A 15,446-nucleotide genomic window follows, 5' to 3' on the forward strand; every position below is an offset into this window, starting at 1 on the left:
GGGAAGAGGTTGCTATTGCTTTAATGCCAATGGACTGTGAAACAGGAACATTCAGGTCATCGACACAAAGCTAAAGGTGTCCACATTAAGAAGACTCATCTTGTTGGCTGGTCAGATGGACGGTCTGAGCCCTGACACTTTATTATTTTTTTTACAACTCAACTGCTGCCACACATACAGCCTGACCAAGAGGTGAGTATCTAAAATGACTTCTGGAATAACATGGATTGTTATATCCATTACGTGGACAGGTAACATAATCTATAAACCAATAACTGTAGAATTTTGGACAACGCTTTAAAAAAATTGCAAATGGAAAGTGACATGGTAGTGTTGGTTTCAAATCTAAATGATGTAAACGTCATTCGGACTAGCAGACAATTTGGGCAAGGGTGGCCAAACTATTGCTGGTCATCACTAGTCTGCCTGATAGGTGTCATGGTTTCATGGTCAGACAACCTAATGAAAGTGATCAGCTGTCTATATCAGCTGTCTAAGTGAGCAGTGGGCAGCCATGACAGGCGCCCGGGGAGCAGAGTGCGGGGACGGTACCTTGCTCAGTGGCACCTCAGAGGTTTGGGACTTGATTCCGACTAGGGGTGCACTTCCTTATATGCTGGGACACCACTGCCCCACTAATATTAGCGGATCTAGCTTTCATCTACTGTTCAAAATTAAACCATCAGCTGCATTTATGACTTTTCCTATGAAATTTGTAATCTTTGCAATTCTTCAATATTATTTTTTTAAAAAGTAAAACAAAAACGCGATCATAGAGCGCCGGCCGACTTTTGTACAGGCCGAACTTGCACCCACCTCTAAGCAAAGTGTATGCATTCAGTACGAAGACAAGATAATTCCGCCTGGATATGTGAGAAGGGGCCGTGCATCCAGGCCTGCACTCCTCTCTTGGACCTTTTTTCTAATTTCATTTCTCTCCTAGTTTCTCCATCTCATCCCTTTTCAGCAACTACAAAACAATGTCATCAACACAAACGCCACCACACCAAAATGATTAATGTATATTTATACACATTTATAGCATGATGGCCTGGCGTGGATATGACCATGTGGCAGCCACTTTTTGTGCGGGTGCTAAACATTCTGGGACGCGTTTTAAGGTGTAGTTTTCCTGAAGTAAACTACACGGACAGTTGAATGTGTTTTTCTGCTGTTTCCAGCCCGGTTTCTCTGCGTGAAGTGTGCGCCTCGCGGGATGCCGTAGTTACGGCGAGGATCTGCTGCATGGAGACCCTCAGTGGGGCTTTACTTCGGGGAATAAAACTCGCTCTGTGGCAGGAACGGCCGAGATGAGGAGAGCGGAGGGCTGGGTGATATCGGAATCTGAACACGAGAGCGACTCTGCTCCGGACGGCGAGCCGGGTCCCCTGAAGCAAAGTCGGATCGACCCGAAGAGGGGCGATGCGGGACGGCGGAGTCGCCGAACTGTCGACGCAGACCGGGCCCGGGCAGAGAGAGAACGCCGCGCCAAGGAGAGGGAAGCCGTGAAGGAGGAGAAGAAGCGGGAGGCAGCGCGCCTGAAAGCCCTCCGGCCTGAAAACTGCCTGAAGCGGCTCCTGCTGCGGATTCATCCAGGTAAAGCGCGACCCTTCAGGTGTTCTGTCGGATTGTCCTACCTTGTCAGAAATTCCTACCGCAGCATGTTTTTTTTGTTTTGTAGCGACTGTTCCTGCTAGCTGTACAAATGCGATGTGGAACTTGTTTATATAATAATTATAGTGTCCATAAACCACAAGTAGTATGTTCTACTATAGCTCAGAAACACCCATCAGATTGTCCTACCACCAGAGTTTAACCTGTTTGAATATTAATTATGACTCTTTATTGTCCAAAAACTCATGGAATGTTCTAATAGATAAGAAACACAAGTACAACTACTTCAACTAAACGTTGAAGAACGTTTATGCGCAGTTGCCTTTGGTAGGACGTTTCGATAAGTAGGATGAAATGATAGAACACCTGCCCCGAAATGCACCTGACAGCGGACGAACCTGGTAAAAACGCGCTTGCAGCTCTATTGCAGGACGAGCGCGCCGACCTGCTGATGGAGACGCTGTCGGCTCTGGGTTGGAGGACGTCCATTGACCCGGAGGGTCTGACTCACAGCATCATGTGGACCAGAAGGCAGCCTGAGGTTCATGCATACATTATCCATAACATTATTGTGTACTTGCACCATTTTTGCACACTATCCTGGTTGGCTACAGTGTTTACGTTTAGGAGGTGGGACCTGACATCCACTTGAATGGCAGGATATCCAGCAGACCCTGCATGTCTCAGCTTGCCTTTCCCCATAGTGCATCCTAATGCAATGTCTTACACAGGTCAGCAATGCACATGCACCTGACCAGCCGCATGGCATTCTTCCATCGCTTTGTGGTTCGGTAATGATACTTGTGGCCATTGTAGGCAATCTTGGTGGTGGACACTGGTCTGAATAGGCACTTTGACAGTTTACCACATCCCACTATTTGATGTCTCACACACTTCATTTTCATCTTGCATCTTTAAATGTTGTATGCTTTTTTGCTTTATAAACGGCCTGACAATAATTATCTTAAGTGGCGGTGGTTGGCCTAGCATGTAAGGAAACAGACTAATCAGAAGGTTGCTGGTTTGAATCCAGAGCCGCCAAGGTGCCACTGAGCAAAGCACCGTCCCCACACACTGCTCCCTGGGCACCTGTCATGGCTGCCCACTGCTTACCAAGGGTGATGGTTATAAAGCAGAGGACACATTTTGTTGTGTCACCATGTGCTGTGCTGCAGTGTTTCACAATGACAATCACTTCCACTTTCACATCCGGATTCCTGAAACCTAGTAACCTCTGCTCCACATATATGGGTTTCAGGGTGAAGAGGATGAGGAGGATGAAATAGAAGAGGAGCAGGTCCTGATGGTTCTCTCTCTCAGTGACTTCATGGATGTGGTGCTGTCAGTTAAACAGGTGAATGTACAAACACCCATGTAGGTTTAATGTCGACTGGGGGTGGTGTGGGGTTCATCTTTCGTCTACTGTAAAACATATTAAAGTGAAAATGATAGCAGCTTTGAGCACCAAAACCTCGAAATAACGATATGCAAATATTTCACGTTCATTCAAACCACACATGCACGTGCATGCATTTGGACAGTATGTGAAGCATGACTGTTTGTGTGTGTGTATGTGTGCCTCAGACTCTCCTAGGTAACCCTGGAATATGTGGAGTGTCGCCTTTACTGAATGCTGTCTCAGACCATCTTAACACACACCTGCGCTCCATGGTGACCATGTTAGTGACTGGGTGAGGCTCTCCTTAGGTGGTACGTGTGTGGTTTTGTTCTGTACGGGTGAGTAGGAGGAGTGTTCGTGTAATTACAGACTTCGCATGTGTTTCAGGTTCGCCTTATGGAATGATTGCCATGATTATGTTCAGTCCCAACTGGACATGCAGAATGAGGACATAGAGGAGGTCAGAGGTCATGCTAACTGAAACATATTAATATTGTTTCAGATCATGTGTATTATATTAGTTTTCTGCAGATTGTCTTTGCATTTATATTAATGGCAGACTTCAAACCAGTAGTTACTGGGACAGTCAGGGACACAGGAACACAATGGTAGTAAGTGGGGTTTGAACCTGTAACTTCTGTATGGTATACTGCTTCAGAATATGATTAGTGAAATGGTTTTAATAATATATATGGGGTAGCAGGCAGTGATAAATAATGTATGTAATTTAAGAAATGTAGCTCGATACAGCTTAGGTTGTATCATGGTATGCCTTTTGCTTCTGTTTTATTCCAGGTAATGGTATATCTGCAGCTTCAAAAAAATGTGTGCGTCCGCTTCCTCAATAGCTGGCAAGAGGTCACTGAACATGTGTGTGCGCTGACCAAGGCCTTGTCCAAGAGGCCCTTCAAGTGAGTGTCTGCAATTGTATAGCCTCCCTCCTGGCACCTTTCTAGAATTTGATGAAACACTCAAGAAAAGCTCAATTTAGTTGCTGTCCATTAGGTACAGATTTATGTCCTGTGGGGTACTACACAACGAAATATTGCCACAGTTCGTTCCATTGAAGGGCTTATGAATAACACTTGCTACAGTGTTCACAGGAGTTAAATCTCCCATCAAACATGCTGGTCACAAGAATGCTGAAAATGACTGATGGCAATAAATAAATAAAGTTCCATTTGATTCAGTGCTAACGATACTGATGCCTCAATTGTGAAAATGACAGAAGACCTGAGTGGCATGCATGGGCGTAGTCCACACTGTTTAAATGCTTTGAATTAGCACTTGGGGGCAGTGGTGGCCTAGCGGTTAAGGAAGTGGCCCCGTAATCAGAAGGTTGCCAATCCGCCAAGGTGCCACTGAGCAATGCACCGTCCCCACACACTGCTCCCCGGGTGCCTGTCATGGCTGACCACTGCTCACTCAGGGTGATGGGTTAAACGCAGAGGACAAATTTCACTGTGTGCACTGTGTATCACAAGTGACAATCACTTCACTAATTCACTTTCAGTGATTGTGCCATCTATCACTTTATAAAATACACACCAGGGAGCATGTCACCTCCAGCTTCCTGAAAGAACGGAGAAACACTGAATAGTTTCCCCTTGAATAGGTTTTTTTCTGTACCCTAAAAAGCTCATCAAAATTATTTTATTTTAGTCATAATCATTCTAATGGACACTGATGCATGTTGATAATACAGCTTTCAATAAATTGCTATCCTCTTGCTGTACAATTTTTGTTAATTCCAAGAATATCAAATGAACTGACACCAGTGATAAGTCAGTTTGTTTGCAGCCAAATGCCCTGTTAGCTGCACCAATTCTCTTTAGATAAGTGTAAATGTGATGTGTGTGTGTGTTTGTAGGGAACTGACTGAGTGTGCAGACCTGCCCTTTTGTGTGGATGGCTCATGGGCGGGTGGAGTTCGGGTGGAGCGTGATGGGAAGGGGCTGAGTGCCGTATGGAGCCGCCAGGTCCAGCAGTTGAACCGTATCAGTCCTGTGGTGGCTGCTGTCGTGACAAAAGCTTATCCCTCCCCCCGCCTCCTGCAGCAGGTACAGCCTCACACACTCACTGGACATCTGAATAATTATTCTGAATCAAATTATTCAGATGTCCAGTTATCACAGATGTCCAATTACAGAATGATTTAGGACAGCAATGCGGTCATTGGTGTTGTTGTAATGTTTTTAATGGCCTCATTCTGCCATCAAGGTATTGTCCCCACACGCTGCTCATTGGTTGCCATTCACAGCTGCACACTGTTCATGTTGAGTGGCAGGAGAAATGTAGAGTTCACGATTTGTCGTGCACCATGTGCTGTGTGTCACAATGACAAATAAATCACTTCTGTGCTTTCCTCGTACGCGCGGAACTTACATCAGTTTCCATCTCGTTCTCACAGGCATTTGAGAAGGCAGAGTCTGAAAAGGCCAGGCGTGGTCTTTTGGCTGAGCTCTCCGTCAGCAGCAGGGCTAGAGACCGGCATGTGGGACCTGATATCTCTGCTCGGCTGTACCGCTTTCTCACTACGCAGAATCCTCAGATGGTGCTGGACTGATGGTTCCTGAAATGTTTTGGATGTAATAATTAATACCTATGCATTTGTACCATGGCAGACAGCGGCAGGCGAGGGGCGTTTTATTGCATGAGCTTCTGTAATTAAGGCAGTGAGATGTTATGTTATGTGTAAATGGTTTGGAATATCACTTTAGAGAAAACAACTCTGTAGAATTTATTTCTGGTAGTTAGAAAGAAAACATGCAAATTGGTATAAAAGTTTGGCTAAACACTTTCATCTAATTATCATTCATTCATGCAAAAAAATTAAAACATTTATCCACAAAAAAAAAAAAAAAAAATCCTTTTTGGCTTGATGACATCCAGTCATCTGTACAGGACCTTTATATATGAACTTTAAGACTAATTAGCTGAGCGGCAGTAGAAGCTTTAACACAGATGACACCAACCCTGTAGAGGATTATATAAAAATAATGACCAAACAGGACAGGGAGGTAAAGTGAACTAGTTTCTGTAACTCACACATCTGATGCCGCTGATCCCGTTACCTGCAGCATGTGAGATGTTTCACCAGAACACATCCAGTCCTATGCTTGTTATTTCCTGGCTCACTGCTGGATTGGGGGCTTGGCTTGTACTTGAATATGACCGGTATATGGACAGCAAAGGTTGTGTGTGGATGTGCCTGACGAGTGTATAGTTCTGCATAGTGGCCTTCTCTGCTGTAAAGTGACTATAAAGAGAGTTGGCTGTGTGTGTCATCATGTCCATCTGCAGCGTTTTCTCTGGCACGTCTCAGGGTCTGAGGCGCTGCCGTCAGAGTCGCTGTCATCATCGGTGTCTGTAGTTGGAGTCTCTGCAATGCCGAATGGGGCGACAGGCTCAGGGCAGCACTTGGGCTCACAGCTCAACGTCTCCGAGTAGGAGTCTGGGCTGGAGCAGCTCTCCCCATCGTCTGTCCACTCACCCACAGCTTCAGCAGTGCTGTCGAGGCTCAGCACCCAGCCCAGACGGACGTGCAACAGCATCCGTAGGCCGGGGGGCAGGGCCAGGGCGGTCAGCACATCTGTGCAGTCAGGAAGCAGCTGGCGTAGGCGCAGACTGCACAGGTAGAGCAGGGAGGTGGGGACCGAGCAGGAACGGATCACCTTCATGCTGCTTTTCGCTGCAGTGGAGCAAACCATGGGGTACAGCCTCTTATTCTGAAGCTGCCTCGCGGCTACGCCTGCAGGAGGGAACATTCACCGATGTTGATTTAAAGCAATACCTGTTTGATGTCCTTTTCTAACCCATTTTGTCCTACAGAAGATCATGTACCACAAATTATGTAGGAAAGTTATTATGTGCATTTCCTTAACAGAATTCTGTGAGACAAATGTCATTAAACACAATTGTGAAATGACTGCATCCATTCAGAGATGTTATGCAACACACACACACAAAATATTTAACCCATTTGAACACACAGATCTTATATTGTCTGCACTGAAATAAGTAAACAAGATACCATGAAAACCAATTCTTTATCTCGAATAAAAAGTCTTCCTCTAAACCTGTAAAATGGACCTGATTTCACATAGATCCACCACCTGAACAGCCAGAACTGTTGATCTGGTCACACTGAGCTGAAGGCAGAGGGGTGGGTTGGTTCTTACCAATGCACCTGCGGTTCTTGTAGAAGGTGAGGGTTCCATGCCAGCTGTCCAGGTGCACGCCAATGATCGAACCCTGGCCAAAACGTGGAGAGAAACTCACCTTAGAACCTTTGTGATGCAGAAGACCTAGATCCACACACAGGAAAAAAAAACCAAAACACACAAGTGTGACCGGGGGTCTTGTTAAAGAGTCATTTAGATGAAGCCACTTCGGAATTGTAAATCAGTGGAAAGAGCTGGTTGTGTGTGTATGTGTGTTTACTGTGTCACCTGTATAGGAGAGACCCCAGCTGTCTCCATCTGCACCTAGCAGACTACAGAAGTTGTGTTTGAACTGGTCCACGTTTACTGCTGACGTCCCAATGCCAACCATCTGCAGACAAGAGAAATATACATTTCATTTATATTTACTGTCATTAAGCCAATCCTGACGTGAGTCCCTTTTTGTGTGTATGTGTGTTTTCTAACCATGTCCGTCCCGTAGACAGGTGATGTCATTTTGATCTCCCAGAAGTGTTGTCCATCGGAGAGTTCTTTGCTTCCTCGGATAGCGGCGGTTCCACAGCTGTATTCTGTGTGGAAGCTCACCTTCTTATTAGAACAGCTCAGGAACGCTGCTGACGATTTGCAGCTCTCATCCCATACCCAGTCACAGCCTGAAACACACGTAGCTCTACTATGAAGGGATGTATACTGTCTGAGACCTTTATACGCCTCAAAGCTGCTTTTTAAATCACTTCTATTTTAACAACTCTAGTATTTCATATTTATCATTTCATATACAGGTCTATTTTGTAGTTTAAATGGTTTGGGCAGGCCAACAGGATGCACATGTAAACAGTAATAGCATGAGAGTGAAAAGAAGTGATAACCAATATCTTTACCCATAGCTGACACATTAAACATAAATTGATCGTTTGTAGCCCAGGTGGACATTTGTCCGTCTCATTGGCTAAACAATGAATGTCTGTGTCGGTCATCTGTTTTTCTCTCTTAAAGCAGTTTAGGTTTAAATTAAGCCACTCACCAATCTCGTCCTCTCCACAGAGACAGTCATGAGGCAGCAGCCCCAGAGAGGGGTCATAGGTCACCTCTGCCTGAACAGGGCACTGACAGAAAGACTCCCCGGTGACGGGCACTACAAGGGGCATCACAGTAGCCACGGGCAGAGAGACGTCCTGATACTCGGAATCGGAGTCCGATTCGCTGTCCTGCAACAGGAACAAGTACAGACAGATGGAGGTGAACCAGAGATCGCTCGGTTCCATCAGAAACACAATTCTGGCTCGGTAAGGATATGGTGTTATTTTTTAACTCCTCCCTGAATTACATTGTTGAACCATTAATACAACCTCATACAATATATATGGCAGTCCACTGCCACGGCTTGGATTTTATTCCTGGTCAGGGAACGTATCCAAGTTGTTTGTGCACACTGGTTCAGATTTCCTTGTATCCCTGAGCAGGAAACTCAAGAAAGAGCATCTGGGTAGTGGAACGGGTTATATCTTCTTTTTTTTAAACTTGTGCCCCCATTTTAATCTGCGTCATACACTGAGCTAACAAAACAAGAACACCGTCTAACCTGCTGGATCGCAGCCAGCTAAAGCTGTGACTGGCCAGACAGGCCACTGACGGACTGCCCAGATGGACTTGGTGCCAAGTGGGCTTAAAATACAACAGGAAGACATCGAGACGCAGAGCGAGACACTTGCCCCTTCACATGTTTTGACCGCTCAAGATGTGGCCCATTAAATTAAATTTTTATGAGCAGCCCAAATACTTTTACTTTAAAATGATGATGATTTATCGACACCACTAATATAGATGGATACAATAGCACACTGATGTAGATCTTTGAAGGAAAACTGCTGAGCCAAAGCTAAACTACATTTACATTTATCAGAAACCCTTATCCAGAGTGACCTACAACCAGTAGTTCAAAGGACAGTTTCCCTGGAGCACTTAATTAAACCTTAATTAGAAGCACTTCTGTTCCATACCACCCTCTAATTCCACACACCCCACACAGAGAGAGATTGTGCCATATGGAGAGAATTTCCAGCGTGCACAGACACAAATATTCGGTGAAAAACCGAGATGCCTCAAGAAATGCAGAAAGATGCTGGAACACCAACAATGTTGAATCTGGAGTATCTATGAAACACGCTGGGTCATCAATTGAAAACCCAACAAAAGTTGCAAATGACTGAACCATGAAGACAAAACACAATTCATTACTTTCCATTCAATGAAATGTGGCTAATATAAAATGTTAATTCCTCTTATGTACAGACATTACATACATTGTATTTTAGAATGTCATGTGACCAGAAAATCCAAAGTTTAGCAAAATATGCATTTAAAGCCTGAAAACACCCCTAAATCTGTGTGCGTTATAATATATATTTTTGCCATTTTTCAATTTGTGGGCTTATGGAAGTTAAGCAGTAGCTGGCCTGTACGATGGCCCAACCAGAGAGCGGGAGAAACAGTTAGTAAAGACCCAATCAGCTCACAGATCTTCCTCATCGTCCTCTTACCTCGGACCCCTGCACCCTCCACTCATCAGACTCGTAGGTCATCATAAGGGGTGTGATCTCAGTTTCCCGAGTGATTCCGCTCCAGATGCATCTTTGAGCATGGTCAGGCCGAGCTCTACGAGACATCGCTGTTCAAACACACACACACACACACACACACACACATACACTGTATGAGTAAAATAGACACATACAATACTTCTACACGTGTAGAAATGCACACTCCACACCAGATTATCAACACCCACCAACAACCAACCAAACACAATTTTAAAAAACACATAGGACCATTTTAACACAAAACCTTAGGTTGTAGTCTAAAGGAAGTACTTGCGGGCAGTGTGTCCACCTACCTGAGGAACGCAATGCAGCAGAGAGACACGACCCAGCAGCTGCACTCTCAGCTCGACACACACTACCCAGCTGTGGCTCATTGCATTTCACAACTCAGCAACAGAAACGAGGTCACGCACAAACGCGCCAAAACCCGGTATCATTAACACACACACACACACACACACACACACACACACACACGCGCGCGCGCACAAATACACACGGGCACGAAGGAATTCGCTGACGACTGCGGTGTTTCGAGTGACAAGCGCCGAGAAAATCCGCGGGCGCCCAGTGCAGTCCCTGCCGTCCGGCTTCGAGCGGCGGCGAAACGCGACTTCAGTCGGGGCCAAAGCTCACCTTCACCCAGCGAGACACGGGGCGCTTCCTCCCTTCTCCTGTCCTTCTGCTCGGGACGCCCTCGGCCGTCCGGAATGGATCCTCGGCGCGGTCTGCAGCCGAGTGGCGCGCCCGTGTGACCCACTTACCCACGTGCGCGACGTAAACAGGGCGGCGGCGCGCATGCGCAGCAGCGCAGTGGCCAGATCGGGCGTCTGCCGGGTCAATTATCTATTCTGAACGATCCCGACGAACAGACTGGGTCAGACAGACCAAGTTACTGCAAACGAGATTCGCTATTTTATAGGTTAATAACATATGCTGATCGTGCTTGGAGAATTATTTGAGAAAGTACTGATTGTAGCATGCACAGAAAAGTTCAGCTTCAGCCAGTAGTGAACGAGGTGGCAATAATTTTATTAAATTTGAAAATAAATGTTGATTTCTAGAGATATCTAGCTTTAGAAGAACTCAGGGTTGGTCTGTCTCACCTCTGTAAACTACAGAATGATCTCCTACAAGGAGAAGTCTACAAATGGAGAACAATATTGTTTTGCTGCTCATTGATGGTTAAATCAATATAATAATTTATTGTTTTTATTTTGCATCACTTCTGGTTGTGAATTGGTCAGTTTGCATGACGTTTTGCATATCAGCATGAACATAAATAAAACATCAATAATATAAATAACCAATATACACTTTTAGATTTCAGTGATCTTGTGTTTAAGGATATTTTAGTATGTATGTCTTCTTTTTAACTGGGAGACTCCCTAGTACCACCAGTTTGGGAAATCCTGATTATGATTTCATGTTTCAGCTCTTGGAGGTGAAATATAAAAGTGGTAGTGGTAGGCATCTACAATCTCTGCAGTCGAAATGATGTACAGCATATGCATGTGCCATAACCCGGGTTCATGGGCAGCCATGATGGGGAAAACATGGCACGGGGTGAAGTTTGGGAAGAATGCCAAGCACCACAAATGAACTTAACTCAGTAGGCCAATGTAAGCAAAGTGCCACTGAGGAGGCGTTGTCCCCACACACTGCTACCCGGGCACCTGTCATGGCTGCCAACTGATCACCAAGGGTGATGGTTAAAAGCAGAGGACACTTTTCATTGTGTCACTGTGCGTCATTTCACAATGAAAATCACTTCAGTTTCACCTCCCTCTATATTAGAAATGACCTAGGCTTAACAACCTGCCCTGCTCTTCTTTACTAAAAGTAAACTTTAAGTTAAAAGGCCAACACTGTCAGAAATACACGCTCTAAGTCCACTTTATCACACAGTCACCCTGTTAAACACAGACACTGTTAAAATCACCTTAGTTAGGCTGTCCTAGTTAGGGTACCACTGTAGCACCAATATACCACTGTAACCACATATTTCCGTACCAATCATACAATACCACCATTTGCCGCTGCTTCTGTTTGTTTTCTCCAAGACACGGAATCAAGCGCACAGACTACTGACAGACTCTAGTGAAGAGACCAGCAGATAAATTCTTGTTCTGACCCTTTGCTTGTGTGCAGAAGTGTCAAGTGTAGGGCCTGTCAAAGCCCATTGAGACCTATTGTATGTGATTTTGGGTTATATAAGAAAAAAATGTTGTTGTTGTTTACGTGGGTTCACAACAACACTAGAATCAATGTATCGAGGTAACGTTAAATAATCTAATTTTATTACAGATAAGGACAAAATAGCAACAAAATGTTCTGACGACTAAATAATATGCAAAAAACCTCACAGATAGCTAGGTAACCAACTTCTAAATAAACCATTTCCCTGCATGGGGGAGAGGGGAAGTCCCGCCTTTTGCCCCGACAGGATTGGCTATTTTGGGTGGTGACGTACCGGAAGCCGGAAGTGGCCAGATCTGTCAGCATGGAGCAGAGTGGCGGTGTGTAAACATTGGACATTTTGTTTCTGCTCACTGTTCGAATAGCTTTTGATCAGTTTTGATATAGATATAGATATGCGTTTAAGATGAAAGTGATTATTGGCGCGTCGTAATATCAACGTATTCTGAAAGTGTCTCGTTGTGGTCGGTAGGTGAAGAGAACTTCGCCCGGGTCCGGCACGTGTTGCTTGTCCTGTCGGGGAAAGGAGGTGTCGGGAAAAGCACCGTGACCGTGGAGCTGGCGCTCGCCTTCCGGCAGGCCGGGAAGAAGGTATCGATTTGGAAGACACTGGTACACCTCTGCATGGACCATTAATTACTGGACTGTGTGTCTGTATGTGTGTGTGTGTGTGAGAAGGTGGGCATCCTGGATGTTGATCTGTGTGGCCCCAGTATCCCACGCATGCTGCGTGTGTGTCGGCCGGAGGTTCACCAGTGTGAGGCTGGCTGGGTCCCAGTCTACACAGACCAGCAGCAGAATCTGGCTCTTATGTCCATTGGGTTCCTGTTGGAGGATCCAGACGAGGCAGTGGTATGGAGAGGGCCCAAGAAAACAGGTCTCACATCTTTATAGAATGCCTGTGCGTAAACACAAGCAAGACAGGAATAATGTACTTCTCCTACTGTATTGAATGGTCTATTGTTGCCTCTAGCTCTGATTGGCCAGTTTGTAAGGGATGTGGCATGGGGTGAACTGGACATTCTTCTGGTGGACACGCCACCTGGGACATCAGATGAGCACCTGGCTGTGGTGGAGAACCTCCGTAAACACAAGATAGATGGAGCTGTGCTGGTCACTACTCCACAGGTAGAGAGACTATTACAGAAATGTTTAGTCACAGAATCTTCTGTATATCTTTTCACAGTTAAAGATGCCTGAGGGCAAGAAATTGTTTGTGAAATGTGCCAGAGACAGAAGAGAAATTTCCAGAAGACATTATTATTTATGTAGGTGTGTGTATGCAATGCAGGCGGTGTCTACTGGTGATGTCCGGCGTGAGATAACCTTCTGTAAGAAGACAGGAGTGCAAATCCTTGGCCTCATAGAAAACATGAGTGGCTTTGTGTGTCCACACTGTTCTGTGAGTACATGTGTACATGTGCCAATATACACATTGGCAAAATACACACTTTGGAAGACAAAAGGAGGCGCTGCATTCTTTCTGAGAAATGACCCCTGTGTTTGCAGGAGTGCAGTAATATCTTCTCTAAAGGAGGTGGAGAGGAGCTGGCGAAGTTGACAGGATCTGAATTTCTTGGTAAGCGTTTGTCAGTAGTGAAAGCCACAGCTCTTTAGCACTAGACTGTGATCTGAATCAATTTAAGCTATTAAAGATAAACACGCAGATAACGGGACTCACTCACAACAGTTGTCGACGCAGGTCCAGGGTATTAGTTGTGCTATGTAATTCTTAATTGGTCCGATCAGTAAATTAGCTATGGTGGATTACGCTCATCCACATCTTTAATTTCATGTGTACTTGGTGTGTGTGGGATGTGCAGAAACCCCATCAGCATTGGTTCTAACATTTAACATTTTTGATGGGGCAGTGGTGGTCTAGTGGTTAAGGAAGCGGCCCGTATCCGCCGGTTCGTATCCCGATCTGCCAAGGTGCAACTGAGCCAAGCACCGTCCCCACACACTGCTCCCCGGGCACCTTTCATGGCTGCCCACTGCTCACCAAGGGTGATGGTTAAAAGCAGAGGACACATTTCATTGTGTCACCGGGTGCTGTGCTGCAGCGTTTCACAATGACAATCACTTCACTTTCACTGCAGAACAGCACCAGCAGCAGATGTGCTGGTAAGAAATTGATGACTTACAAAGAATCAGGCCAAGAAGAACTGACTGATGTGTTTGAGTGAATCACACTCCTCATATTTTAAAACCCTAGATGCTATCGCTCAGTTCTTTATAGATCAGGTAATGAAATGTTCTGAACTGAGATATGGAGGTAGCCTGCTGTGATCTAATTCCTTGTGTTGACCATGTGTCAGCAATTCTAAAGTATGTGTAAAATGAGCTGCCTGTAGTGTACATGTGTGTGCTTTTGTAGGCTCTGTGCCTCTGGACCCTCTTTTGACCCACAGTCTAGAAGAAGGGTCCAACTTCCTGCAGGCATTTCCAGAGAGTGCAACCTTCAGTGCCATTAACAACATCGCGCAGAAGCTACTTTTGCACATGAAGGATGGCTGACTTACAGCAGCCAAATTTATATCGTTCTGTCTTTAAAATGTCTAATAAAGTTCTGCTCCACTTTTCTTATTGTTCAGCAATGCGTTGATGAGTATCTGGATTATGCATACACAAATTGGTATTTTCTAAGGATGATTAAAAATAGGCAATGAAAAAGTAGATGGACTGAAATACGGTGGGGTAAATATGGAAAATTGAACGCAAAAGTGTGTTAATTTAGGCTGATGCTATTAAATATTTTAATAATAAGCAATGAGCACGTTTCATTATTCATCACCTTTTATCATTTAGGAAAAGCTGCCTCAGGTAGAGTAGTCAACCAAATTGGTGATATTTTTGATAATTTGATAAACTACCCCGACATTTTATTTGGAATTTGTTACTCTGTTGCGTTCAATGGTTTTGCTACTTCCGCCTAAAACCACGCCCACCGGCTCGTGATCGGCTGAACAGCTGACGCGGACGAAACTGCGCTGCAGCGGCGTCGTCACCACCAGATGGCGCTGCAGTGCCACATTATTTATTACATGGGCCAAACATTCCGGACTCTGTTGATCGTTGTTTGGTGTAAATATCACACACGTTTACACACATGCTAACGTTCTTTCTTCTGCGGTTTACTGTCTACTGTATTTAAAAATGTGGATACGTTTGTATTGGTGAGATGAATCTTTTATTTTCATTGTCACTTCAATATGAAGGTTTTTGTTGATTTATTACAATCGAAATAAATAAATTCTCACACATGTAGTCATAGGAGCCAAAACCCGTTATGAGTTAGTCAGTAACAAAAGTTAATAACCTTCAGATGAGCAATATTTCACTTATCATTATTTATTTTGTGGTAATTTTAAGCAACGCTTCATTTTTATATTCTAATCAGCTTAAAAAAAAAAACAGATTTTTACTTCTCATTGCATATCATTACACATG

General features: G+C 44.8%; 3 protein-coding genes across 4 annotated transcripts; 2 read left to right on the forward strand and 1 right to left on the reverse strand.

Moving 5' to 3' along the window:
- Nucleotides 1-1,202: 1,202 nt before the first annotated feature.
- eme2 (essential meiotic structure-specific endonuclease subunit 2) lies at nucleotides 1,203-5,972 on the forward strand. Its single transcript, XM_028988798.1, has 8 exons — nucleotides 1,203-1,596; nucleotides 2,034-2,155; nucleotides 2,873-2,968; nucleotides 3,199-3,305; nucleotides 3,401-3,473; nucleotides 3,809-3,924; nucleotides 4,884-5,073; nucleotides 5,424-5,972. Exons 1-8 carry the CDS (start codon nucleotides 1,311-1,313, stop codon nucleotides 5,577-5,579), a joined length of 1,146 nt encoding a protein of 381 aa, XP_028844631.1. The 5' UTR covers nucleotides 1,203-1,310; the 3' UTR covers nucleotides 5,580-5,972.
- Nucleotides 5,729-10,578, reverse strand: LOC114795469 (SPRY domain-containing SOCS box protein 3-like). Of its 2 annotated transcripts, XM_028988797.1 has the most exons (8): nucleotides 10,434-10,578; nucleotides 9,738-9,865; nucleotides 8,222-8,405; nucleotides 7,663-7,850; nucleotides 7,465-7,567; nucleotides 7,195-7,320; nucleotides 6,507-6,764; nucleotides 5,729-6,395 (listed from the first exon to the last, which is right to left on the reverse strand). In XM_028988797.1, exons 2-8 carry the CDS (start codon nucleotides 9,861-9,863, stop codon nucleotides 6,301-6,303), a joined length of 1,080 nt encoding a protein of 359 aa, XP_028844630.1. In that variant the 5' UTR covers nucleotides 9,864-9,865; nucleotides 10,434-10,578; the 3' UTR covers nucleotides 5,729-6,300. The 2 variants fall into 2 exon arrangements, with proteins under 2 accessions (XP_028844630.1, XP_028844629.1); XM_028988796.1 differs by having other exon boundaries at nucleotides 5,729-6,764.
- Nucleotides 10,579-12,261: 1,683 nt separating this feature from the next.
- Nucleotides 12,262-14,762, forward strand: nubp2 (nucleotide binding protein 2 (MinD homolog, E. coli)). Its single transcript, XM_028988471.1, has 7 exons — nucleotides 12,262-12,316; nucleotides 12,469-12,587; nucleotides 12,675-12,873; nucleotides 12,970-13,124; nucleotides 13,288-13,398; nucleotides 13,506-13,575; nucleotides 14,374-14,762. The coding sequence occupies exons 1-7, from the start codon at nucleotides 12,301-12,303 to the stop codon at nucleotides 14,511-14,513; spliced, it is 810 nt and encodes a 269-aa protein (XP_028844304.1). The 5' UTR covers nucleotides 12,262-12,300; the 3' UTR covers nucleotides 14,514-14,762.
- The last annotated feature ends 684 nt before the right edge of the window (nucleotides 14,763-15,446 follow it).

The sequence above is a fragment of the Denticeps clupeoides genome, chromosome 8, assembly GCF_900700375.1.
Source record: "Denticeps clupeoides chromosome 8, fDenClu1.1, whole genome shotgun sequence".
NCBI classification, from domain to species: Eukaryota; Metazoa; Chordata; class Actinopteri; order Clupeiformes; family Denticipitidae; genus Denticeps; species Denticeps clupeoides.

What these genes read in the sequence shown, in the direction of transcription:
- eme2 (XM_028988798.1), top strand. Translation starts at nt 1,311, where the DNA reads ATGAGGAGAGCGGAGGGCTGGGTGATATCGGAATCTGAACACGAGAGC. An exon ending in CCTGCTGCGGATTCATCCAG is followed by an intron (nt 1,597 to 2,033) that starts GTAAAGCGCGAC and finishes ACGCGCTTGCAG; the next exon opens with CTCTATTGCAGGACGAGCGC. An exon ending in GGACCAGAAGGCAGCCTGAG is followed by an intron (nt 2,156 to 2,872) that starts GTTCATGCATAC and finishes TATGGGTTTCAG; the next exon opens with GGTGAAGAGGATGAGGAGGA.
- nubp2 (XM_028988471.1), top strand. An exon ending in TCCGGCAGGCCGGGAAGAAG is followed by an intron (nt 12,588 to 12,674) that starts GTATCGATTTGG and finishes GTGTGTGAGAAG; the next exon opens with GTGGGCATCCTGGATGTTGA. An exon ending in GAGAGGGCCCAAGAAAACAG is followed by an intron (nt 12,874 to 12,969) that starts GTCTCACATCTT and finishes TGTTGCCTCTAG; the next exon opens with CTCTGATTGGCCAGTTTGTA.
- LOC114795469 (XM_028988796.1), bottom strand. Translation starts at nt 9,863, where the DNA reads ATGTCTCGTAGAGCTCGGCCTGACCATGCTCAAAGATGCATCTGGAGC. An exon ending in CTGTCTACGGGACGGACATG is followed by an intron (nt 7,568 to 7,662) that starts GTTAGAAAACAC and finishes TCTTGTCTGCAG; the next exon opens with ATGGTTGGCATTGGGACGTC. An exon ending in CAAGAACCGCAGGTGCATTG is followed by an intron (nt 6,765 to 7,194) that starts GTAAGAACCAAC and finishes TCCCTCCTGCAG; the next exon opens with GCGTAGCCGCGAGGCAGCTT.